The following is a 25712-nucleotide window of genomic DNA, read 5'->3' as shown; positions in this document are numbered from 1 at the left end:
CTACTATTTTGATGAAAAATATACCGATCTAAGCTAGAGCTTTAGCGCTAACTCTACAAGCGGTTTACTCTGCTTAAGATGAGAGCTGCTCCTTTGCCGACGGGAAACGCCCTTTTTCTGACGATGTCAGACCATCATGGCGGCCACCACGTACAAAAATGTAATTTTTGCTATTTAACGTTCGGTTTAAAAAAAAACAAACAACGTAGAACATAATTACAAACAATATGGAACATATGTAAGCAAAGTTGAAAAATCATGCCGGTGACACTTTAAGAATTATTACCACTTCCACATTTGCCAACAGATTCAACCCGTACCAACATCTAGTTTCAGGTTCTGCTTCTCATTGAAATGAATGCCGTCCAGCATCAAAACACTCAGGCTAACAATTATGCACATCGCCAAGATTCCCACTTGAACAGTCATTCCGCATTTGAGGTCAGCTTCAGCTCTTCAGCATTCACACGCAATTCTATACACAAATTGCCATCTGTAGTTTTCTTGTTGTCTTGTCAATCCATATTAGTTCTGTTGTTAAAATATTTCCTGTGTTGAGTCCATTTGTGTTAATGGATGAATTGGTAGATGGTTCATCGGTCAGACAAATGACCGGAGGACTCAGACTCCAATCTGTTTCCTGTTTGACGGTCCACTTAGTCGCATATGAACTTGTCATTTAGATCAATCAATGGCAACTGTGTGTAATCAGATCAAACTGACCCCGCAGGGACACGAGCATTCAACAGCAGATAGCGGATTGTTTGCTGAATAAGGAGTGACACAAGGAGAAATGATGAAATATATCATAATAATAGATCAACAGTACATATTTGAGCTTATACGAGAAATAACTAGATTATGTAACTACTAATCTTCTCTCTTGCATGCAATGTTCTTGAGTGATGTTTTATTTGTGTTTTATCACGAGCATATGTAAGACTTGCATGAGCGCTGATTTGAATTTATATGTTGTTCTGTTCCAAAAATATATTTATTCTTATTCCATCCTTTTTGATGCTCAACTACTTGCACATATTTCAACCCTTTCAGCTCACATGACGGCTTTAGAGTGACACATTCCAAAAATGTCAAAATGTACATTTTTCATGACAACATTGACAATGATTGAACATTTCTTAATCCATTCAAACCACTCCAACATGAAAACATTCATCTCTTTCAGGGCATTCAGACAACCACAATTACACATCCCAAAAATTCCCACGTTTCTCGAAATTCCGCATTTTCCAAAGTCCAACGCCCCTTGATCTTAAGAAGCCTTCATGGCCCCGCAGTTACTTTCTTTCCAGCAGAAAACAAATCATTCACCCTTCGTGGATAATTGCAGGGTTGTATATCTCCTTGTGATAGACAATTTCATACACATCGAGATACACGGGTTATGATACAGATAAGATATATTTTAAAAACAGATTGATACGATTCTACGGTTATCATTTGTTCATGTAGTCATTAAGCTTACGTCATAAAATAAAGAAGCCAAAAGACAACAACAGAATTACATGAAATGTATTTTTATATTTAGACATGGACCAAAAAAAAGACTTGCGGAATGAACATCTTTGTGTTTGATGCGATCTATATAAAATATATCAATAAAAAAAAAACAGCACTCTTGAGATGCTTCAGTCCAATGAACTGCCAAAGACGTCCATTGACGTCTTTTCCAAAAGTAACGTTGACTGCCAAAGACGTCTATTGACGTCTTTTGCTTTTTTTCGCAGGAGCTACAGATCAAAGTCTTATTCATCTTGTGTGTGAATGTATTTCTGTCCCAGTAGGGGGCAACAGTTCTCTTTTCCTCCAACCGGCAGCAACAGATTGTCTATGAAGAAGACGGATTGTGGGTTGAGAGAGGAAAACAGCAAAACACATGCAGAAATCGAGCGGAGACAAAAAAATACAGGCAGCTAACACTGTCACAGAGCTCGTCTGGCAGTGGATCTGCCTTTAGCAGTGACACGATCACGAAAGATAGAGGTGACATGGGTGATGCAGGTGACGTAGACACAAATGCAGTTGACAACGCCAGCCGAAGCAACAAGCTAGTGGTTAGCGTTGCTGAGCCATGTGGCGCAACACCGGAGCCTGACACCAAAGCAGTTCAGAGTCGGGTGACTCAGAACCTGACCCTGATTCTTCTGACGAGTGGCTGCCGTCTGGATCGGTCAGCAGCAGGGGTTCATCAACGTCAAGCTAGCAGGAGGATTTGGATCGGGAGGTGTGAGCTCTGTGTCAAAAATATACGTTTTTGGAAGCGTCTGAATTAGCTGCGGATTTTTGCCAATCGTTGGTGGTCTCCGACCCGTGTAACTCCCGTGAAAAGCATGGATGTACTGTACTTGTACTGTGTATGTAATGGACTGTACTTCCACATTTGTCAACCGATTGAAACCATTCCAACATGAAAACATTCAGGCTATTTTCCACATCCTAAAAATTCCCACTTTCACATAAATCCACATGTCCCGTGCAGCATTTCAGCTCAGTTTCAGCACTCACGCGCAATTTCTACACAAATTGCCTTCTCTAGTCAATAAAACTTATTCAAGCGACATGTCCAATCTTGTTCATTTTTGCCTATTTTAGTCAACAGAAAAAACATCAAATGTCATAAAAGCACTGCAGACCTACATCTGAAATGTGATTCCATTTGCCTGTACTCATATATATTCCTTTTTACACAGCTACAAGCCTCCCAAAGCCTCAGGTGAAGACAGCTTCTTTGGGTCAAGCTGGGAAGGCTCGATCCCCTCTGCTCCCTGTCTCAGTTCCGACAGCGCCTGACATACTCGAGGACGGAGGAACAAAACCCACAGAGGATTCAGCTGCCAACGTAAGTGGAGATCAAAGCAATGCAGCTAATGTTGCCGGTTTACTTTTAAACCAAAGCTACATCCCTCAATCTGGAATCTTGCTTGCTTGATAGCCTTTGACAAAAAGGACTGGAGGGAGAAGAGGGAGGGGGTATGGCCTGATGAAGATAAGTGAGGAGGAAAGCAGGGGAAGAGTGGGGTACGGAGAAGAGAACCAAGGACGAGTTGGGGGGTGGGGCATCAGAAGTGATATTGGGGAGGATGGCATGGGAAAAGAATTGAGGGGACATTTGAGGGAGAACATGACTGAAAGATGGAAAAGAGGGAGCGGTAGAGGGCAAGTACAGAAGAAATGACAGAAGTAGATGTGAAGGGCTGCCAGATGCTAGAACTTGTTAAATATTCATATCTACTCAATGACAACAGAACAGGACAAGTGGTTGCCATGACAACAGGGAGGAGAGGCCAGCAGACAGAAGCAAAAGGAGGAAAGTATACAAACTAAGAGGGAATGAAGGGGCAGGGTGAGTGTGATGACAGTTCAAGGGGGACAGACAAGGGTGACGGACGGATGAAGCAAAGAAAGACTGGGCCAGAACCGTCTGTGTCATAGGTGGAGAAAAAGGAGATGGAAAGGCTGAGCGAGGACAGACGGGGTGTGAAAGGTCAGCAGGTCTTTTTCTTCATCTGCTCTTCATCGCTGTAATTGATCGAGTCTTTCCCCATCAGCCCTCTGGCCCCTCCATCACACACACAGAGTGGGGGCTTAACGCCAGACAGCGCAATGACACTTTCATTTTGATGTCACTCCCTGTTTTAATGCGGCATACGTGGGAGGACGGGCGGGACATTTTCCTGCGTGACGGAGCAACGGAAAACGTGGACTGTGCGTCAACGTTACAACTTTGAAGTTCATTTTCAGTCTTTATTTTTCAAACAATCGTGACAAAGTGGTCTTCAAAGACACATTTGCAGTAGTCGGGAAGCCATGAACGCGAGTTTGTGAAGATTCTGACCTAGTGTGACCTTTGGAATGCCTGGTCCTTCAGAAAAAGATGTGTAAAATACTACATTTTTGTCGTATCATTGCCAAATTTGTCAAATGGGATTAGTTCAGGACTCAAGCTAAGACTCGTTGTGTTTTCCAGTCTGTACATTGGAACTAGTGCCAGCTTGGTTAGCATCATTGTCTGTTCCACAAGGTCCAACTATGTGTCTGCACTCTAACTGAATCAATTTTTCCCATTAGAGATCATGTAAATCCAAAGAATTTGTTCCAGAAAGCAAAAAACTTTAACACAGACATGCAAAAAACGCATATAAATACATATAAAAGATGAAAGGGCTAAATGATCATTTCAGCTTCCTTTTACCTTCATTGAAGACATGATTGTTGCCAAAGACACCACGTGGCAGCGAGATCAACACGGACACCACCTTTATGTTTGACATGAGTTCATTTAGTCGTGTTTCTCACATCAACGCTCTGCTTTTCTTTTCATCACGGCTGCAAAATAACCCAAAATGCGGCCATAGAAAGTTGGAAGTTTTGATAAAGAAGGTGAGAAACACTATTGAATTCAACAAATAACTCAAAGCAAAACACAAGGGTGGTGTCCATCTTGATCTCGCCGCCACACGGTGTCTTTGGCAACCATCACGTCATCAACGAAGGTAAAAGTAAGCTGAAATATTTGTTTATCCATTAGATTCATCATCTCTATGCATTAGAATTGTTTTATGCATGTAAAACTATCATTGTGAAACTGTAAAAACGTTTTGTGTTAACTTTTTTAACTGTTAGCAAAGAACTACAGTCAGCCGCTGATGACATCATAGACGGGCGACGGAGCTGACTTCCGCTTACTGTTTCCATGTATTAGCAAGCTGCTAACAAGGACATTTTGTGATAAAAATACATTAAAAACACAGTTGGGTTCATGCAGTGTATTAATAGCATTATATAATATTAATAGCATCATATTGCGCACTAACGGGAAAATGTACGCAAACAGAGGCAACATTTTGGTGTAAATTTTCTACCTTAACTGAAAAACGCGTGGCGTACGCTAACGAAGGTTCCACTGTGTTCTGAAGACATATGCTTCTGAAAAAAAAAAAAAAAAAACAGGCAAAAAATTAAAATTAAAAAATCCTTCGTTTTCAGTGTTTTCAAACTCCTATTTGTCAGTGTCAGTAACACTTCAGGACATTTATCTTGTTCGCTCTACTCCAAATTGTGCAAGGATAGCTTTACATTTTTTTAGCTTTTAGTTTTAGCTCGAAAATCCTGGAATCTTAAGGAGTTTCTTCTTAATAGATGTCAAGGGACTGATCTTTTATGTAGCAGTCAACTTAATACAGTCTGAATGATAATAATACCCCCACTGTGTTGAAATATGCACAAATACAGCATATTACTGTAATATCAAATACTTGTTGTATGAAACCACCTCAGCCAAGGAGGTCATGTGTGTCACGAACGTTGAAGCTGTCGGCAGGTTGACCCCCAGGGTGCAGAGAGAAGGCGGCAAGGTGCAAAAATAAAAGTAATTTTATTGCGCAGGACAGGAACAAACTAAAAATAACAGAGGAAAAACTCTGTGGGAAAAATAATATCAACTATACACAGGTAGGTGACAGCACGGAAAAATCAACGATGGAAATGACAACAACAATGAACCAGCGCGGCGCATACGACGGCGCTGGTCTTTTAACTGTCAGTGATTAGTATTGACCGCAGCTGTGCGGCCACCAGGCGTGGAGTGGCAGTTCCTTCCACCACCCCGGAAGCATAGCTTGCCAGAATAATGGCGCAGGACAGGAAGTACACGCTCCTGTCCTGCGAAGCGTGACAATGTGCTTTGTTTGTCCACAGGTTGTTTGTGTGCAACTTGCTGGCTATAGTTTTTACGTACTCTACACGAACAAATCATAGCAACAGTTTAACGTTATCTTCATCCTCACGAAGCAGCACCTACTGGAACGTGAGCACTCAATGTCCTGCTCTTCCGATGGATTTCAGAGCTTCAGTCCAGGTCAGCGGGCACACTAATACCACCAGAGAGTTATGACAGACCTTTTTGTCCCATCAGTGACGCGTTACAGGACAACTGAGATGAAAAGGTACTGGAACTGGGCTATTCATTCTATGTCGGAAGTGGACAATCCAGCGGGGTGACACTACATGAGCTTTTAATCGCTTCGTTCAGTGTGAAAATGGAAGGTTAAAAAGCCATAAACTGTGTGGGACACAGGAAAAGGCCATTTTTTGATGAAGCCCCACTATGATATTATTATGCATGTATTATGCATTAGACATACATAATGAATCATTTTAACCAGCCAAGTTTTTCAAACAAAAATTGCATCGACTTCGTAAGATCTTAAAAAGGTTTCATAACTTCATAAACACATTTTTTTCAGTCTAGCAACCCCGCACCACTTCATGCTTCGAATTTTGCAGCTTCACTCAAACATGGTTTCACAAAAATATATTAATAAATCATGCTGTTTTGTGGTTGTAAGGCCTGTTATTAGTGAAGAAATATGTATATTTAAGCACATTTTATGTTTTTTTTGCTTTTTTTTTTTAATTAAGCATTTTCGAGCATAAAACTGGCTAAATGAACTAAAATATAAATATAAGGCATTCAGTGTCACAAGGAGAGGCGTAGCCATAGGTTTGGGCTCCAAAGCAGACACTGAGTGATGTAACGTTACTAAGAACAAAAGCACCGCAATATATAAATAAATAGAACAAAAGGTGTCTGCAACAAAAGGTTTCCGTAAAGGAAAACAAAATTGTAACAAAAACAGTCACAGCGCAAGCTTGGGGCGAAGCCACACAAAAAAATACAAAGTACAATTCAAGAACTAAATAAAAAAAACAAAACTCTAACCAGGGCAAAGAGCACGACTACAGGACAAGTGGCACAGCATGGAAGACAGTCCAGAGTCGGAGTGTGGCAAACTGCCTGCTGATAAAGTCTGATGAGCAAATGGTCGCAGGTGTGCAGCAGATGAGTGTCAGGTGGCTCTGCCCCGGGAACTACCAGAAAAGGCACCGCGGTAAAGCGGCAGCAAGACCAAACAAAGGAGGATCACGACATTCAGACGATGCATTTAAAGACATGATGATATGCAGTATTCTACACACCAGGTGTCAGTAATGTTGTTAAGTTGTTGATGAGTAATAGCCACCGCAGGAAGGCTCTGTCATGACGCCAGAAGTCAGAAAGGAACAAGGAAATCTCCCAATGCTAACATGAAAGTACTATTTAGTCCCATACATACATACATACATATATATATATATATATATCTGTGTGTGTGTATATATTTATTTTATTATTATTTATTTTCTCTATAGCATACTATATTGGGTAGTACAAGTGTAAGGGTGTTATTTCATGTCTAGAGGGCCCTAATAATGTTAAAAAAAACTGTGTTAGAATGTCAAAAATAGGTTTTCTATATGAAATATTCCATTTATAAATAAGGAACCCTCTGGAACCAATTACCAACAACACTAAAGAAATAAACAAAACAAACAGCAAAAATGGAAAAATCAGCAGTAATTTTCACAAGAATATTTTATAATTACAACAAAAAAATCCAATAGATTGGTTTGAATCGGTTGCGCGTGTCCAAAAGCTTAGTCAAAACTGTTTTAGCGCAGCAGATCTGTTAAATAAAAGTATAAAATATTGTAAGGTCGGCGAAATGATGATGAGGCAGGACGATACAAATGATAAATTAGCCTTTTACTTGCGTCTACAAAACACCAGCAAGACGCACGGCACACTTCAAGTGTTGGAGGTATGGACTGGAAAATATTACGGGGTCAGAGCTGCAGTCCCATTTCAAATTTGACAATGACAAATAAAATGTAAAATTTTGCAAAAGTTTTACTAAAGCTAGAATCAGGCGTTGGACGGTGCTCCATTGGTTGCACTTGGTCTTGAGGTTTGCCTTCCTGACGCTTTATCGTGTCTTTCAAGATGTCACGCTTGTTTATAAAATCAAGACTGTACGCAAGCCTGCGCTCACACTGACCATTCCTGATTCCTGTTGCAGCCTGTTTGCTTATCCCATATTTTACTCCAATTTCTGTCACTTTGTGCATTATTTCCAGTCTTATTTCGAGTCTATCATTAATTACGTACAAGAGGAGCAATCGCATGTGTAATTGACAGGTCTGTATTATAGACTACCAGTCAAAAATTTGGACACGCTTGCTCATGCTAGTTAATGAGAACGTGTGTCCAAACCTTTGAAGCACCGATAGTCAAAATCGTGATAAACGAGGGACGTCTGTATACTTATTTATACTACCTCTTCAATTCGTGCCGTAGTCTGGCCGCAGATGACTGTGCTTGCAATAGCCAAACATACCGGATTTTAGGTGTGAAGTGGTCCCAGGCAGCGTACGATGGGCCTGTTGCAAGTCTAGGTTGCCTTAGACTTGCAACCTAACACTGCAAACAACACTAATGGCCAGTATAGTCAGTTAGCAACTCAGCTAGCTGACCGGCAGCTGTGCTACACTGTACTGCTGTGTTTGGCGCACCCATGTCCATATTAGTAAATGCCTGGCCCGAACTTTCACAACGCTGTAAACGTAACGCTTGTCTGAGTGACTGAACTGGTGGCGAGTCAGTTTCCCGTTGCAATCGGGCTCACTCCAGTAGCGGTCTGTTTACATCCAAGTACGTCCAGACTCTCCTGACTTAAAGGCTCGGCTTTGCATTTAGCTTTAAGCTTCTTTTATTAACTCCGAGCACCTCTTAGTTCTTTTGACAGCTGACAGTGATTACCAATGATAGATGTAAGAGTATGACGCTGGCCGTAGCAACGGGAAGAAGTTGAGGTCCTGAAACGTGTCGAGGCAGGAGTACGATCCGCAGACTGGCTGGTGTGTGAAACCTAAACAAATGCAACAAAATGTGCACATGGAGACCAGCAAAACGTACAAGCGTATTCAAGGGTCAAACTGCGTGCCAAGTGTGAAAAATGTGTACATGTTGCCAGGTCTGCTTGTCCCGTCCTGTTCTTCCATCTGTTGCTGTATTTAGTCGCAGTTTTTAGCGTCTGGAAAGCACAGATTTGGTTGGCTGAGTTGTACCATGTGGGACGACTTAACATGCAATTGGTCAATGAAATTCCTGATTAACCAGTAGCGTTCAAAATAGAAGCGAATATTTACATCATCTGCGTCTGGACTCAGACCGCAGTCCACTAGTGAAGTACCCGGGTATAATCCAATAAAGGGGAATTCCCTTTATGCACAGAACGAGACCAATTCTACATGTTGTTCATACTGAAGTAATGGCAACTTTTGCACAGTACCGCCTACTAACCACTGAAAGCCGTGTAATGCGTTTTTCTGATTCTGTTTTCCAGGTGTACGAGCAGGACGACCTTTCGGAGCAGATGGCTAGTTTAGAGGGGCTGATGAAGCAGCTCAACGCCATTACTGGCTCTGCTTTCTAAACCTTTCAAGCCCCCAGAGCAGGAACAGTTCTTCAAGCCTCCATGTCTCCGGCAACAGCCGCAGCATCTTAAGTTTGAAGATGCCTTCGGGGACTCAGACCTCCATCTGTGCTGGATTGAACCACACATCATCAACTCCAGGAACAAGATAAGGGTGGAGCGTTCAAGCTAACAGAAACAAAATGAGGAACTACCAATGCCCACCACCATGACTTAATGAAATGAGAGAAAAAGAAGACCCAATTGTAAGACCTTTCCTGTTTCTCTTCTTTGTAGTATTTATTAACGTCCACCTCTGCTGAGTTCTCTGCAACTCAGTTACTGTGACTGCACCTCCTTGCCGTCGGGAGTATTATTATTTTTTTCTATTTAAAACAAACCTTCACACACACCGTTTACACGATGTGAATATGGTTGGAACCAGTACCCTGGGTGTGAAATACACACCATCCTCCAGCGTTTCACCAAAACATTCTGCTTCTACGGCTTTTAGTTTCCCTGTTGGTGAACTTCAGGCTGACATTTCTGCACGTTTGCCATCAGCCTCTCGTTTTGGTGTGGTTTCACCGGACCAAACCACTTTCAACTCTGGACCACAGACCACCAAACCGGACGAACTTGATCAGCAAGGATGTGTGTTGTTGCCAAATACATGTAGGGAAGCGTCCCTGTCACATTCCAGCCCTGCATTTGTTCCAGCAGTTTTGGACGGGCGGTTGCTCGTCAGTTCTGGATGTTATGTGGCGACCGGACCTGCGCTGTAATTCAAACAAAACAGTAGTGATGATGGCAGTAATGAGTGTGAAAATGACAACTGTTTATTTTTTTACTTTGTGTATTTTCAGTATATATTTGACTTATTAAGGTGGATGTGTTCTTAATAGATTCATATTTATTTTGGATTAGATAAACCCACATTGTACCGATGTCAGTCTTGAATTTTAAGTTTCACATGGAGGGGTCAGATTTTGATACAAAACAAGAATACAAACCCCAAATCATGCATATTCCACAAAGTGTATTTTTTCACCTTTTGAACACGTTTCCACAGAGCTAAACCAGAGGTCAGCATAGATACAGACAGCATGTAGAAGACATTACAGGCAATCGTTCTCTCCAGTTTCATTTTTGTAATGCAAGCAGTCTGCATGAAGTGAAATAAGCAAACACTCGATATGTTTCCATGCACACAATATACCCGAATAAAGTCAATACAAAACTTGACGTCTTTTGACGAAGACCAATTCCAGTCAAGGTCGTTTTCCAATTATAAAAAACCCCACTGGCACCCCTGGCATAAGCCTGGCGTAAGCCTGCATCATGCCCAATACGAGCTCATAATAAAATGTAAATGGTGGAATATGAAGTGTTTATCGAGCATGCTCACTGCTCAGATGGCAAAGGGATTGTTTGTCCGGCATGGCGTGATGGAGGCAGGAAAGGTCACGTGTGGGGTGAGGAGGAAACAAATGTAATGTAAATACAATCGTGAGAGTACATTATCTGGTGAACCTCTGGCGGTGCTACGCCTGTGAAATATCCCCTTCAAGGTAGCACATAGCGGGGCTCCAAGTGAGAGAGCAGTTTGGCCGGACCGCGGTGTCTTCCACCGTTAAGAAAGGCTGGTCGCCTAATCTGATTAAGTCAACTATTTTTTGGGGTCATTTGCTTAACTTTCTGACTGTCACACACATCCGGGTGAGTGATGACCATGTTAGCTATTTACCATGATTTCCGGTGTATAAGCCGCACCCACTAAATTTAGAGGAAAAAACAGATTTGTTGTTATATAGGCCGCATGTGCCCACATCATAAAGTTGCATATTGTGGCGCGCACGAGTCCGTCAGGACCACGCAGCTCTTTATTTAACAAGAGCCATCAATAAGTTATGAATAAATGCACGACGAGCTTGTCAACGCATTGGAAATTGCAGGAGGTCATTACTCAGTATAACAGTCCGACTCACTGTTTCGTCTTACAAACAACATTGAACTCATCACACAACAAATAACTCTCAAACGTTATACCTCAGAAATATAGAAACATGTATCGATACAAGTTTTTTATGAAAAAAAACAAACATTTTAAAGTGTGCCCATAATGCATTTTGGTTGAGAAAACCATTTCATTGGAGGAGAGCATACAAAGCATACTTGTAGAAAATGGCTGCAATGCTGCTTTTGTCCACCAGAGGAAGCCAGAGGGCCAAAAGACTGCGATGGGGGGAAGTGAAGTCATTGCACCAGCCCAAAGAATGCGTTGCTCACACGCAATGTATTTTGGGAAACCTTTAAAATGTTGGCTTTTTCTTTATTTTAATGTCACATTGGGACATGTTTCGATATTTGTATCAAGTTGCCCTGTGCTGAATTTAGCGCTATTAGTTAAATGTTTTTAAAAGATGACACTGTGAATCAGACGGGCCTGTTGACAAGCTCGTTGTGAGTGCACTGATAGCTCATGATTGGCTCCTGGCAAAGAAAGAGCTACCGCTTCCTCACTGACTCGTGAGCGGCACAGTATTTAAACAATCAGTAGTAATTCTGAAGTAAAGGAGATGTCACGAGATTAGAATTCAGCCATAAATTAGCCGCACCGCTTCATAAGCCGCTGGGTTGAAAGTTTAAGAAGAAAGTAGCGGCTTATACACCGCAATTTACAGTAATTATTACAGCTATTTAACATGCTTCCCTTGTGAGGTATTTCTCATGGCATGTGTTGCAGGATACACTGTCACAAATGGCAGATAAGGTCCACACGGCACAAACGTTTTGGCTTGCGGCCGCACGCCTGCACAGTGTGAAAGAAAGGGGTAGGGGGGCACTACACTGCACACAAGGGTCTCTACAGGCTGCAATAGTACGGTGTTTGTGATCCGTGTTGAAAGGCATTGATCTGCAAATGCTGGTCACATGCTTTTCCACAGAAATCGGGCGATACTGATCGGTGGCCGATAGATCGGAGCATTCCTACAAATCATTGCTGTTTTGTGGTTGACTACGGCCTATTATTAGTCAAAGAATGTGCATGTTTAAGCAAATTTTCCAGCACAAAATTTGCTAAATAAAATCGAAATATAAGGCATTAAGAAAACACACAAAAGACATTCTGTTATGTAGTATTTGGTACTAAATGTCACAAGGATGCGACAAAAGCCATTGCAGGAAGTATGAAAACGGAAGTAAAAAAGGGACAACAAGGAACTCTCCCAATTCTCACGTGTGAGCCTATTTATCTTATTATGTCTACCATATTGGGTAATATGAGGTTAAAGGTGAATATAGGGGTGTTATTTCATGTCTAGAGGGCTCCAGCTGAGCAGGTGGGGATGGAAATGCATCTCCCACATTGCCAACACCAAATGTTGGCAGCTGTGTTAATAATAATATTAATATTGTTTATATTGAGTGCATGGAAATGTAGTGAATGTCAATGCAGTACAGTGTTTTGGTTTGGAGTGAGACATTTCAAACATCAGGTCAATCAGAGGCTTTCTTCTTTGAATTTGTATTGACAGCGAAGAAGGAAAAGTGTCCAATTAGTGGAGTTTGCCTTCCTTTTGTTTATCTTGCTTCAGAGAATATTCATTTATGAAAAGCAGTGGGAGCGAGCCTTTGTAGAAATCTCTGAAAGAATATGTTCCCCAATATCAGACCTAATCTCCTCCTCTAATCTCCAAGTGTTTGGAGACAAAAATATCTTTCAACTTAACCCATAAGAACCCATTATGACACGCCTGCCGTAAGTGAAACACTGCCGAGTGGTGTCATGTGACCACTATCCCAGGATATGGCTTCCCCAAAATGGCGGTGTGTCAGGTAAGCTAGCTCATTTCCAAAAATGTATTTTTGCTGTGAAAGCTAATTGTTAACATTTATTTAGCATTTAACAACTTGAATGCATAATAGGGTGTCAGATATTAATAATTCAACTCTTCTTACTAAAGTTTCTTCAATGATTTCAGAAAAAACAAGCTAGGAAAATATCACTCTCTGGCTTTTATACTTAAAACTGCTATGGAAAGCCTGACCTGACGTATTTGTCACAACAGCAAAAATGCTAGTAAGACACTCAATAAATGTCAAAGTTTTAATGACTTTTTATGAATATATGTTCTTTGTTCAATTCAAAGTACATTTGTTTTACACAAAAGTGTCAGGTTGACTTCTTTTCAAATCAGGAATACATCTAGCATAAATAATGTATATGTAACGTCACACAAATTTGACATCAATTACAGTGGAACCTTGATTAGCGTAGCCCGGTTAGCGTGTTTTTCGTCTACAGTAGGTAAAAAATGTATTGCAAAATTTTGCCTCGGTTTGTGTACATGTCATACAATATGGTGCGTGCCTTGTGGTGTCATTAATCTACTGCGTGAGCCCAACTATTAATGTATTTTTATCACAAAACGTCCTTGTTAGCATGTTAACAAAATGGAAACCGGAACCGGAACATCATCAGCAGATGACTCTGTAGTTCTTTTCTATCTAACACAGTTACGTCACAAGTGTCTGCTTATTGAGAACGGCTGCAAAATAACCCACAATAGAGACAGAGAAACACTCATCACACAGCACGAAGGTGGTGTCCACGCTGATCTCGATGCCACATCGTGTATGTGGCAACAATCACATCTTCAGTGAAGCTAAAGGTGACGTTAAATGTTCATGTTTCCCTTTCATTCATCATTTATATGCATTTTAAGTTGTTTGAGATCAAATTTTTGGGTTTCCGGAACAGATTAGAGTAATTGGATTATTTCTTTGGGAAACACTGTTTTGGTTACGTTCCGCTTTGAGTTGTACCTACCGGGGCCGATTAATGACGCTAACCGAGGTTCCACTGTCGTAGTATTTTAGAAAAAACATCACAAATATTTTCTGTGTTCCACTTCCTCCATAATTTGAAATGTCTCTGGATTCTTATGGGTTAAATTGACAAATGATTCCAAGTGAGGTGAAGAAAACAAGCCATCAGTCTGCTCCACAGTTGACACCCTCGTCACCATATTGCAATTTACAGACCTTTATCTCTATGTGATGAAAAGGAAAATCCTGGGGGAGATTCGGGCAGACGAGTCGCATTGATATTCAACGCTGGCTCGCAAGTGTGAGCAGGGCACTGAGGAATGAGGTGGCGAATTCATTAAAAAGACATTGCAAACATTATGATTCAAGCTCATGCTCACTGGGCCGTTACAGCGGCAGGAAAAAGTCCCGGGGACAGAGACGGTAGAAAGGTAACGTCTCCGCAGAATGGATGCAGCAATGAAAGGTTAGAGAGGGCAGGTACAGGCGGTGTGGGGATCAAACTCATCAACCTGCTCTGGGAGATGAATCCACTTACTTTCTTCTCCGAGTCTTCCTCCTCTCTCGCCTGAGACCTTAGATCAGTTCGATTCAGTAGTAGGAATGTTTTTATTTTAGCAACATCAACAACAGGAAATAGTTTTGTACAATTTAATCGTCTTTCACGTCACGATGGAAAAGAATATGGAGCGGGTATTTATTATTTTGGTGTGCAATGCTTTCAACTTGCACAATGTTAGGGTACGGGTTAGGGTTCGGGTAGGGTTAAGGGTTCAGGGTTAATGTAAAGTAAGTTAGTTCAAAGGTTAGTTCAGGGTTAGACTAAGGGTTAAAGTGAAGGTACGGATCACGGTTAAGGTTAGGATTTGAGTTCATGTAAAATGGTTCAAATATAGGATTAGGGTTAGTGTAAGACTAACGGTTAGGATAAGGGATCATTTATGTTAGTTCAATTTTACTGAGACAATTACATGTTGCAAAATGATCACATTCTTCAACAATTCATACCCGAAACCTTTTTTGACCTCACCCTGAATCCAACGTACAGAACATCCAACATAAGCCACGGGTTAGGGTTCCCTTTCATACAAGGTAAATGTTGGTTAAATTAAAAAAGACAAGCTACAGAAATGTTAAAGAAGCATCTTAAAAATGATTTTCCAGCAAAAAGTGACATCACGCCACATCTAGTAGTCGTCGTTAATAATAGGACGTTGATTCTGTTTCATCATGAGGGCAGACTACCTCATTGCTTCTCAATTTCCTCAAAGGTATTATGGCTATGTGTTGCATTCCTCCATTTTTGGTAGGCGAAAAGGTGGCTGTTAACAAATACCTATCACATTATGAACCAGGGTTTCACGGTTCACCATAATCACCGTACATACCAGCTTCAAGGTCACGGTTTGCTTGGAAAACTTTTTTTTTCATTTCATTGAACTAAAATGTGCCCTGATATGAAAGTATACCTTCTGCGGGCGTCTGGCTTTTTTCAATCAGTTATCAAAATGAGTCTGTGTGGATTCTCAGGCATCCAGGTCGTGGTAATCCGCAAACGGCTTCTGGTTTCGCCTTGATCAGTGTTGCTGTAGCAGAACTATGTTGCAAAATGCTGCTTAATATATTTTTGAGTGTGATCTCAACTTCAGTAGCAGTAATTTTATAATCAGATTTAATACAAGTATTATATTGTGTGTTTGCTGACGAGCATTCAAACCATTCCCACATCAGAATGTTCCTCTCATTTGCGACACAATGGCTCGCTATTGATACATTCCAAAAACATCCCATTTTTTCTGTAATTCTATAACAAAAGTAGAGCTACAGCAATTAATCGATGATTAGTTGATTATCCAAGTAATCAACAACTATCTTGGTATTCCATAAATCAGTTTTTGATTTACAAATGTAAATATCCTCTATTTCTGCCCCTCAATGTGAATATTTTTTAATTTCCTTAGTCATACATGAAAGCAAACCTATTATTTTTGTGTTTTAGGCAAAACAAAATATTCACACGTATCAGCTTTAACTTTGGAAATCAGCGATCGACATTTTTGCCTCTTTCTTGATGTGTTGTGGACCAAGTCACTAACTGTTTGTGTTTGGTTCATATTTGGTCCATCATGGGGTCGGCAGGGGTCGGCAACCCGTGGCTCCTCAGCCTACTTGTTGCGGCTCCCTTTGCCAAGTTGGGTGATTTTTTTTTTTAACACCGAAGTGGAGCAAATGTGCTTTTTCGAAAAGAGTTTGAAATACTTGACTCACTGCAGGTCTGTGAATGCATCTAGACTGTGTTGTGACTGCTGATTAAATGAGCAAGGGAAGGGGGACCGTCGTGTGCTGGGAAGGGGGACCGTCGTGTGCAGTGACACATGAAAAAGCCATCTTGTTGAGTGTGCTACCCCTGCTAAGCTACTGTATCTCTAACTATGAATACCTCCCTAAAAAGAAAAATCTCAGAAGAAAATATCGACTTTATTTCTGAATGGTCTTCACTGCCAATGACGCTGGCTTACCCGTCTGCTTAATATGTGGCAAGAAATTCGCCAATAACACGTTGAAAGACATTTTCAAATCAAGCACTTAGTTTTTTCTGAAAAGTACCCAACTGCAGATGGGCGTGAGAGAGCGATTTGGGAACTACTACTGAAAGTTGAGCATACTTTCTAGAAGTGGATGAACGCTCCAAACTCAACTACAGCTGCTAGCCTTGTGGCTGCATATGAGATCATAAGGAGGCTGAAGTCGTTCACAGATGCAGAATACATGAAAGAACCTTTCATTCAAATATCAGCACATCTATCCTCCCAATTCAACAGGAAATTATTTTGAAAATGTAAGCAATACCGTCTCTGCAAAGACAGGGACCAAAACATTGGCAGATGACATTAATTCAGTGCTAGCAAATTGAATTGGCTGTGATGAGTCAAGTTCCCATATTGAGCAGATGTGTCAACTCTGATGGGCTTTTTTATGTGAAGTTGGCTACGTTTTGTTTTGTTTTAATTTTACACAAATATGGGAATGACTGAAAAAGGCCTACATAGTTCAGTGTTTAAATTATTTCAAAGTAGGACTTCTGTTAATTGAATTCTGTTTTCGGAACAACAACAACTTTTAAAAATGTACAAGCTGTGTAATGTTTTGTGGCTCCAGACTATTTTTCCTAACAGGAAGAGGATGCAAAATAGCTCTTCTGATGGTAAAGGTTGCTGACCCATGGTGTAGGGCCTACGTGATTACTCGATTAATCGAAACAAGCGTCAGATTAATTGACTAGGAAAATAATTAATTGTGGCCCTAAAAAACCCTCCCATTTTTACAGGTTTCAGACTTCTTCAATTCCTTAAATGATTTACAACATTCCTACATGAAAACCTCAGCTCATTCAGGACTACCAATATTCCATTCATTCATTCATCCATTTTCTATGCTGCTTGTCGTCACCAGGGTCTGGGGATTATGCTGGAGCCTATCCCAGCTGCCTTCGTGCCAGGACCGATCACTCCCAATATTCCCCATCCAAAAAATTCCCACTTTTGCCCAAGTTCCATATTTTCCAAACACAAATGACCTTTGCCTGAAATTGTAACTATTCCACGATTTCTCAACCCATTCAAATCATTCCAGTATCAAAACATTTAGGCTAACAATTTTCCACATTCCAACAATTCCCACTTTCCGTAATTCCGCATTTTCTGTTCAGCTTTGGCTCACCAGCATCCACACACAATTTCTACATCACTTGCCTTCTCTGGTTGCTAATATTTTTTTGTATTTACTTTGTTATGAGTGAACGTTCAAATGTTTACTTATAACAAACGTCCATTTTGTTAAGTAAAGAGGAAAAAAGGATGCACTTTTTGGTGTATTTTGTTGCCTTCAGGTGTCTGATGTTGTAAACTATATGTATTTAGATTTTCAAATGAGGGATTCAGTGCCAAAGTGGTTCCTTCTGAGGAACAGTCACCACAATTTAATGTACATTTAACTGAGTTCACGTTTACGTTATCCTTTATAACAAACTGTGACTGAAAGTGATATTTTGTAGCGCAGATCTGATACCTTAGTTTACATTTTCCACCAGAGAGAAAGAGATTTGAACAAGTTGAAGTCCAATCTGTCTTTGTGGTCTTTTTAGATGTTTTACCTTATCTACACAAATGTAATGTCATCAGGTCCTACTTTAGCTGACTGTCTGCAATAATAATCATGAATTAACCCATAAGTATCCAGACCCCTTTAAACTAAAATGTGGGAGATATACCACGGATCAAATGGAACACAGACATTTGTGATGTTTTTTTTTTTCTAAAATACAGTGGTACCTGGGTTTTCATTAATCCCTTCAAAAGGGAGTAAGCAGAGTAATTTTTCCCAGAAGAAATAATGGTATTCCAATTAATCCATTCCAGAAAACCATAAGTAAACAAAAAACATGTTTATGAAGAATAATTATTGTTTTATATGCATTAAAAAATGCAAAAATAATTATAAATAAAGAATGAAATGGATAAATTAACATTTAACATAAAACTTTCACTTTTACTGAAGACTCTTGTTGGCAAAGACGCTGCTGAGGGAGGAGGGGTACTGTCATACTTTGCTACAAGTTCTTTCTTGAATTAAATTTTCAGTTTCTCATCGTCTTTGTCAAAGTGCTGGCGCTCGTAACTTTCTGGCTGATGTAGCACCAAGACAAGGGATGCTTTGTCACTTCAGTCTGCAGAATGATACGTGGGCAAACAGACTAGATTGATACACGCAATGTTTGACTGCATGGGAACCAAAATGGTATTTGTAAACTGTGGCTAAAAAAAAAAAATCGCACAAAACGTGGGGCATATGAAAACCGAGGTACCACTCTACAGGTACTACTAATAATAATAAATTTTATTTGTTGCCGCCTTTCAAAAACACCCAAGGTCACCTTACATGCAATAAAATAATCATAGTAGAGCATCCACAATAAAAATAATTAAAAGGAAGATAATGTGATGTTACATATATGTTCCATTTTTCATGCTGTATGTATTTGAAAATAAGTCAACTTTTTGTGGAGCACAAATGTACTTTCAATTGAACCAAAAAAACATATTCATTGAAATTCATTGAAACACTGCCTCATTAACATTTTTGCTGTTCTGAAAAATATATCATGTCAGGCTTCCCATTCCAATTTTAAGGCTAAAAGACCGATGGTGATATTTTCTTAGCTTGTTTTCTATTAATTCATTGACGAAACATAGTAAGAGTTGAATTGCAACTCTATTATGCATTAGAATTGCTGAATGGCTTTCTTATGGGTTAAGAATGGTAACACTGGGATTTATCTGATAAAGCATTTAAATTAAGCATCTTTTGTCTGATTCTTATGTCTGAAAATGTGTTATTTTTCAACAAAAACAATGTGGATTTCAAAGATTTGTGTTACGTGAAGGAAAGTTGATGAAGTCCTTATTTTATGGTGTAACTTTCAGAAACCTCCCAGAACAGAACCTAACTATTTTTCTGTAAAGGGTCCAAACCCTCATGAGCCTGTCCTGTGCATGTGGTGATTGTGTGGAAATCAGAAACACCTACACCTGATAAGGTGGCCATTCAGGGCGCTTGTCTCCCACATTTGAAAGAGAAACTCAATTCCATTCATTTGCTTTTGTGTGTGCGCGCGTGTGGGAGCCACTAAAGGTCAAAAAAGGGAGAAATTACAAAGAGAAAAAAATCTAGCTGGCAGGTTTATGAAAGACAGAATGAGTGCAGTGCTGAACAAGAAGGAAATGATTGTGTCTGAATAGACGTGGAGAAAAAAAAACATGATTTCGACTTCACTGCAGTGAAAGGGCCAAATTAAAAGTCCCCTTATCTCCTTTTCACACACACAATGACCTCATTTCATCCAGAACATCAACAGAGGACCGGCCCACTCGGGTCACGTAAATAGTTGTATGTCATTATTTGAATTATCTCCAAATTAGCTTAGTTGCTGCAGTGTTTAATATTTTCCCCCATTTGAATGAAGGAGACAAGAAATGTGTGTCTGGCATAAAGTCAAGTGAGGTTTCTATCCACAATGTTCAGTACAAATGCTGGTTTTGTAACACACTGTAGAACAGTCCCATGCTCCTTTTTATAGAAATGGTATTTGGTGCATTCTTTTCGTTTAGTAAATAAAATTTTGATACAAAACCATTGCTGATTTTTCATTGCTTGTATCCTGATTCCCATGTCGGTCTCATGGATGTTGAGACCCCAGGTGGTCTTCATTGGGTGCCTCATCAACAAGGAAAACCTTTTTCACTTTTTTAAATGATTTTTCCTTTGCTTCTTTCTCTTCCTCAAGGGTGGTGCGAAAGGCAGCACCATCCTTCAATAGTGCCTTGATATCATCCTGTAGAATGTTGATATCATTGCATAATGCTCTATTTTCTTCCGTAGGGTCTTTAACCTCCTTAAGAGCAGCTCGCAAGGCAGCATTGCCTTCCAATAATGCCCTGATATCATCCTGCATAATGCTGTATTTCCTTTAGGGTTTTTAGCTTCCTAAAGAGCAGCGGGCAAGGCAGCATTGTCATTCAATATAATACCTTGATATCGTCCTGCAGAGCCTTGATATCTTCTATAGGGTTTTTAACCTCCTTAAGAGCAGCACTCAAGTCCGTGTTTCCATCTTGCAACTCCTTGACTTCTTTTCTTAGTGCTTTGACAGCCTTGCTCAGTGCTCGATTTCTTCATAATCTCTGTGACACCATTATGGACATCCGTGATCATTTCATAGAAGCTGTTGTAATGAAATGTAACTTCTGCTTTCAGAAGCGATATGTCCATCCTTATATATGCAGAATTTTGCACGGATTTTAATTGCAGATTCTCAATTCCTTGCACTATTTGTAATGGAGTAATCTCTGGTGTCTTCTTCTTGATAAAATCTTCAAATCCTGGAGTTGTTTTTTTTAATCCGACAGCCTGCCTGACCTTATTTCTGATTTTGAGTCTGTAACTCCAGAGCCAGTATCATTTTGCTGTGTTTGGCATTGTTGCTAGGCAACCGCTTTGAACTTCAGCAGTTAGCCAGTTAGCCTGACTTGCTAGCAGGTATCGACACTTGTAACTAGTTTATTTCAAGGAATCTGTACCTCTCTCTTATCCAAGTTCAAGTTGGGGGATTCAGCAACCAGTGCTGATCTTGTGTTCATGAAGTATAGTCAGGAAAGCACCAAAATAGTTGAAATTTCCAGTATCTTCAACAGAGCTCCTGCCATACGTGTATATGTAATACAGTATTTTCCTGTATTTTGGTTATTTTAAGCGTTACCGGAACTTCCTTACTGGGTCCATTGATTTCACATAGCAAGATAAAAGCAACCGCTACACCAAGCATTAACTTTTCCAAACTCAAAAACACAGTAGCAGTGCTCCAATATGTAGATTTACCTTTCGGTGACACCTTGTGTGTGTGGCGCTGACACACTACAGGCGAGTGTGAGGTGAAGCTAGTCGCTATCCGGCAAGTAACGCAAGTAACAATATAACAATGCCGCTGTAGCTTGGTTAATATGCAGGTCACATTATGTAAATGGAGTGTTGTTGGCGCTTTTTGAAGGTTTTTTCAGAAGGTTTTATAGATGGAAAAGGTGTGTCCCGGTACGTGCATTCTCAGCTGCCTCTTTTTAGCTGTTTTTATATCCTTACAAGGCACAAATAAGAGAAAGGCGTGTGTTCATGTCTCTTATAAGGATTGTGGATGATGGGCCGATACGCCTGACTTATGTTAGTGCAAGTAACTTGGAGCATTAGTAACTAACGTCCACCAGTGACCGCCGGCGCTTGTAAAGTGAGCCCTAATGAGTGTAAATGGAATGGTTTGGTGATTAAGGGTTCAGACAACTCCAAACTTCTACACTACAATATCATCTGGAGCAGTTTACGATCAAGATTTATCTGAAAACATGACAACACATCCAACTTTTCAATAAAATACATCTACTCACCAGAGATGATAGTTTCTGCTCAGTCAGCCACTGGGGGGCGTAACTTGGCTTGCTGAACAGTTTTGCTCTGATCAACCAATCAGAGGACCGAAAAATGTTGACACCACTGTACGCCTGCTAGCTGTTTGTGATGTGACCTTTCGCTTATGGCCAGTGGTTTTGGTTTAAGTGATGCTGCAGCGCATCCACAATGTCCTTGAAAGTCTTCCGAGCAGGTTTAGGTGGCCCCATTAAATTGTGATTTTATGACTTTGCGCCCATTACTCTCAGCAGTGCGGCAACTTTTCTTTCATTCTCAATTTTATTAGCAAGACAATACTGCTCAAGTCGTTCACTGTATGTCCTGTATTCCACTCCTGTATTCCACTCAGGTGGTTTGCAATATTCCACAATTAGTCCACTTTTTGTTGAGTTTTTTTTATGAGCGTGTTTTCTCTACTCACTGTCAGTTGAATAGTCTACAACAGGGGTCACCAACATGGTCCCCGCGGGCACCAGGTAGCCCCCCCAGGACCACATGAGGTGCCCGCAAGCCTGCTTTTCATTCATTTTCAGTTAATAATGAAAGAACAGTAGAAAGAAATGCATTCTGAAATACAAAATGTGAGTTGTGGACACCAGCATTTTGTTCATGTTCTGGTAAAACAAGCATATTTGCTTTGTTTGGGTTTAAAATAAGCTCTGAAAATAAATGTTACAAAAATGAGTAGCTCTTGGCCATTTTCATTTTGTAAAAGTAGCTCTCACAAGGACAAACGTTGGTGACCCCTGTTCTACAATGAACAGTGTCAATGTGCGACCATCGAGCCCAATTACTCCATGTGATATACTGTAGTTCCTTGAACCTAAGACTCATTTATATTTTCAACTTTACATTAAATTTAGCCTTTATTTTAGTACTACTAAACCTAAGTAAACTAAACAAAAAATTTTAAACCAGCAACAAAATACAGCATGTGCAACAACAAGAGCGAGCATTTAAACAAACTGGCAGTCTTGAGTCACATCATATACAGAGTGAGTCTTAGTTCAGAATTTCACCCTCCTTTCTATGCTTGGCTCCAGGACATACTGAATGTGAGTGTTGGTGCAGCATTTAAAGTTCAGTGCACCTTGACTGAAAATGAGGCACAGCTGCCGCTTGTCTCCTCTGAGAAGGGCGGGGCGGGGCGGGGCAGAGCTTGCCATAACATTTCTCACTCAACCTTTCGGCACTGACACTACTGTAGGAAGGTTGCACGACTCGGGAGCAAACTGCTCCTCAGCAGGAAGCAGAACAATGAGGCGCCTGATGTCCCTGCAAAGGCCCGTTCCAGCAGTTCCAAAGTCAAACCTTCTTGAGCCGCCAGTCAAGTATCCTGGAATGCATCTTCCTTCTCTTGAAACGTGACGACATCAGCTGCAGGGACTGCCTCTCACTTTAGTCAATTCCTGGTCTCGGCCCACAGGAATTAGTTTGCTGCTCTCCAGACCAGTGCTATAATCTTTATTTGTCTTGTTAGGGTGCTGAATAGCTTGACATCGACCAGGTTTTTGACTGAAACGCCTGCAGGTGGCCTTGTTTGTTTCACTTGTTTTGGACCCAGCTTCTAATCTGCCTGACGTTTTGCACCAGCTTTGGTAAGTTTATTGTATTTTCACAGTTTTATTTCTGGATGCGGCAGCAACATATTTAGCGGAACTGTGACCCGTCTGCCATACAGAACTTTCTGCCAAGTCTTTGGGGGTAGCACCTCTTGTAATAATGTCCATGTTCACTGACCTGAGTATCCACCACCAATCTGTGTTCAGGTCATCACCCCATCGCCTGTTTTCTTTCTTTTAGAAAAGTTCAGAGTGACCGTCACATGCAGCCTGTCCTCCTCGGCACATAGCCCAAGCCAAGTGCTTTGCTATCATCTTCGGACAGCTGGTTTGGGAAAACCTCATTAATGTAACGTAACGGACATTGTGACTATTTGACTACAAAGTAAACTCCACATCACACATCAAACACCAGTGATGGTTCCGGTAACGTCGATGTGTATGTGTGCATGTGTCAGCCTCATGCAGTGAAGCCACATGCGCGTATCGCTTTAAGAAAAAGTCACGTAAGCAATACAGTTGCTGTTTCACCTGTCACTGAGGTGCTAAACTGTGTTTATAAGGAAGCGGTGCAACGTCTCTGCGATAAAAACAAATCTTTTGAGGCACAATTCTTCCATTTAATCCAGGGTGACATGGAGACTGAAAAAAAAAAAATTCCACCATGTGGGACCATTTTGATCTTATGTCGACAAATAAGCTATTTGTTTTTTTATTTACTTGTTTTTATTTTCTTGATTCATTCTGTTCCTCTGGAAAAAGGTCATCTCCTCTCGAGCTATCAGAATTCATCTCCATTTTAGTGGCTCTTATGAGAAAATATTTGTATTATTTTCTGCAGGTTAAATGTCGTATTTGTTTTACCGAATTGTACCTCATTAATGCTGAGGCATTTCAGAGCGAGGTACGAAAATGAGAAGGTCACAAATACATCTAGAATAAACACAGAGCGAAGGTATACAAAATTAAATTAATTTAATACCTGATTTCAGTATACAATATTGATTTGCTTTTGGTTTACCTTTGAATGCCAAGACTTATTTTCTCGAATAAAAAATACTAAAAACAAAATAAACTTTCCTGTCTTACAGACGATAGTCAACATCACATTCACAACACTTTCATTTTGATTTCCACGTTTCATATTTATTGACTACCTCCCAGACACGACCGCAATAAGTGAATTTCCACAAAGTAGGATTCAATATTAATTAATTTTCCTAGTTGGAGCATAGAAAACGTGTTTACGACTTTCTAAATACAACCAATGTTGTTTACACCACACTGCTCAACTGTAATGCGCAGGCTACAGGATTACTGCACGGACTACAGGATTACAGCCATGACTTTAACCATTAGCAAGCTAATTAGTTAGCCGCCTCCAATTTATTTACTGGATTCTGAACTTAAGAAAGGGTTTAAAACAGAGTGGAGAAGACGGACAATGAAGCCAAGAACTTACCACTTCCACATGGAATGAGAGGAGAACTTTTTTTCACTCTATCATGTCGGACCTGCCATGGCTGACTAGATGCAGTGTGACGGTAATGTAATGTTTTGTTTCAATAAAGGAACACTACTGACGCCTAGGGGCCAGAATACTACATATACCTTTGTCTTTCAATATTTTGGACGAATAATACACCACAGTCAACCACAGTGATCATTAATATGATATACGAGAGAGCAAGGGAGCGATAATTGGTCCGCAATATTGAGAGGGATGACTATACTTGAAAGATATCAAAGCTATTTTACTTGTGATGTGTCGGTCACGAACGAATCGGCTGTAAGAGTGAGCTCTTTAAAATGAACGACAGGAGCCGGTTCGCGTCATTGGGAGCCAATTGGGAGCCAATTCATTTTTTCCTCGGCTTTTTTCTGTTAAAGGCGAATGTCAAGATGTGTGGCCACGTCTCTGTGTCCACACTGAGCAGGTGGAGGGGCGGGGTTAAACACGCTGTGGTGCTCTTAGAGCCGATTCGTTGGA

At 40.5% G+C, this 25712-nt stretch overlaps 1 protein-coding gene across 3 annotated transcripts in view; it reads left to right on the top strand.

Annotated features, from left to right (window-relative positions):
- dcc (DCC netrin 1 receptor) overlaps window positions 1-20574 on the top strand; it is a 367931-nt gene extending 347357 nt beyond the window's left edge. For all 3 annotated transcript variants that reach the window (XM_054756233.1, XM_054756232.1, XM_054756234.1), the window contains exons 28-29: window positions 2712-2860; window positions 9246-20574. In XM_054756233.1, coding sequence (XP_054612208.1) covers window positions 2712-2860; window positions 9246-9335 — 239 coding nt within the window. In that variant the 3' untranslated portion in view covers window positions 9336-20574. The remainder of the gene's footprint in view (window positions 1-2711; window positions 2861-9245) is intronic.
- The last annotated feature ends 5138 nt before the right edge of the window (window positions 20575-25712 follow it).

Source organism: Dunckerocampus dactyliophorus, chromosome 17 (assembly GCF_027744805.1).
Source record: "Dunckerocampus dactyliophorus isolate RoL2022-P2 chromosome 17, RoL_Ddac_1.1, whole genome shotgun sequence".
Lineage (NCBI taxonomy): Eukaryota > Metazoa > Chordata > Actinopteri > Syngnathiformes > Syngnathidae > Dunckerocampus > Dunckerocampus dactyliophorus.
This window is presented reverse-complemented; position numbering and strand designations above follow the sequence as displayed.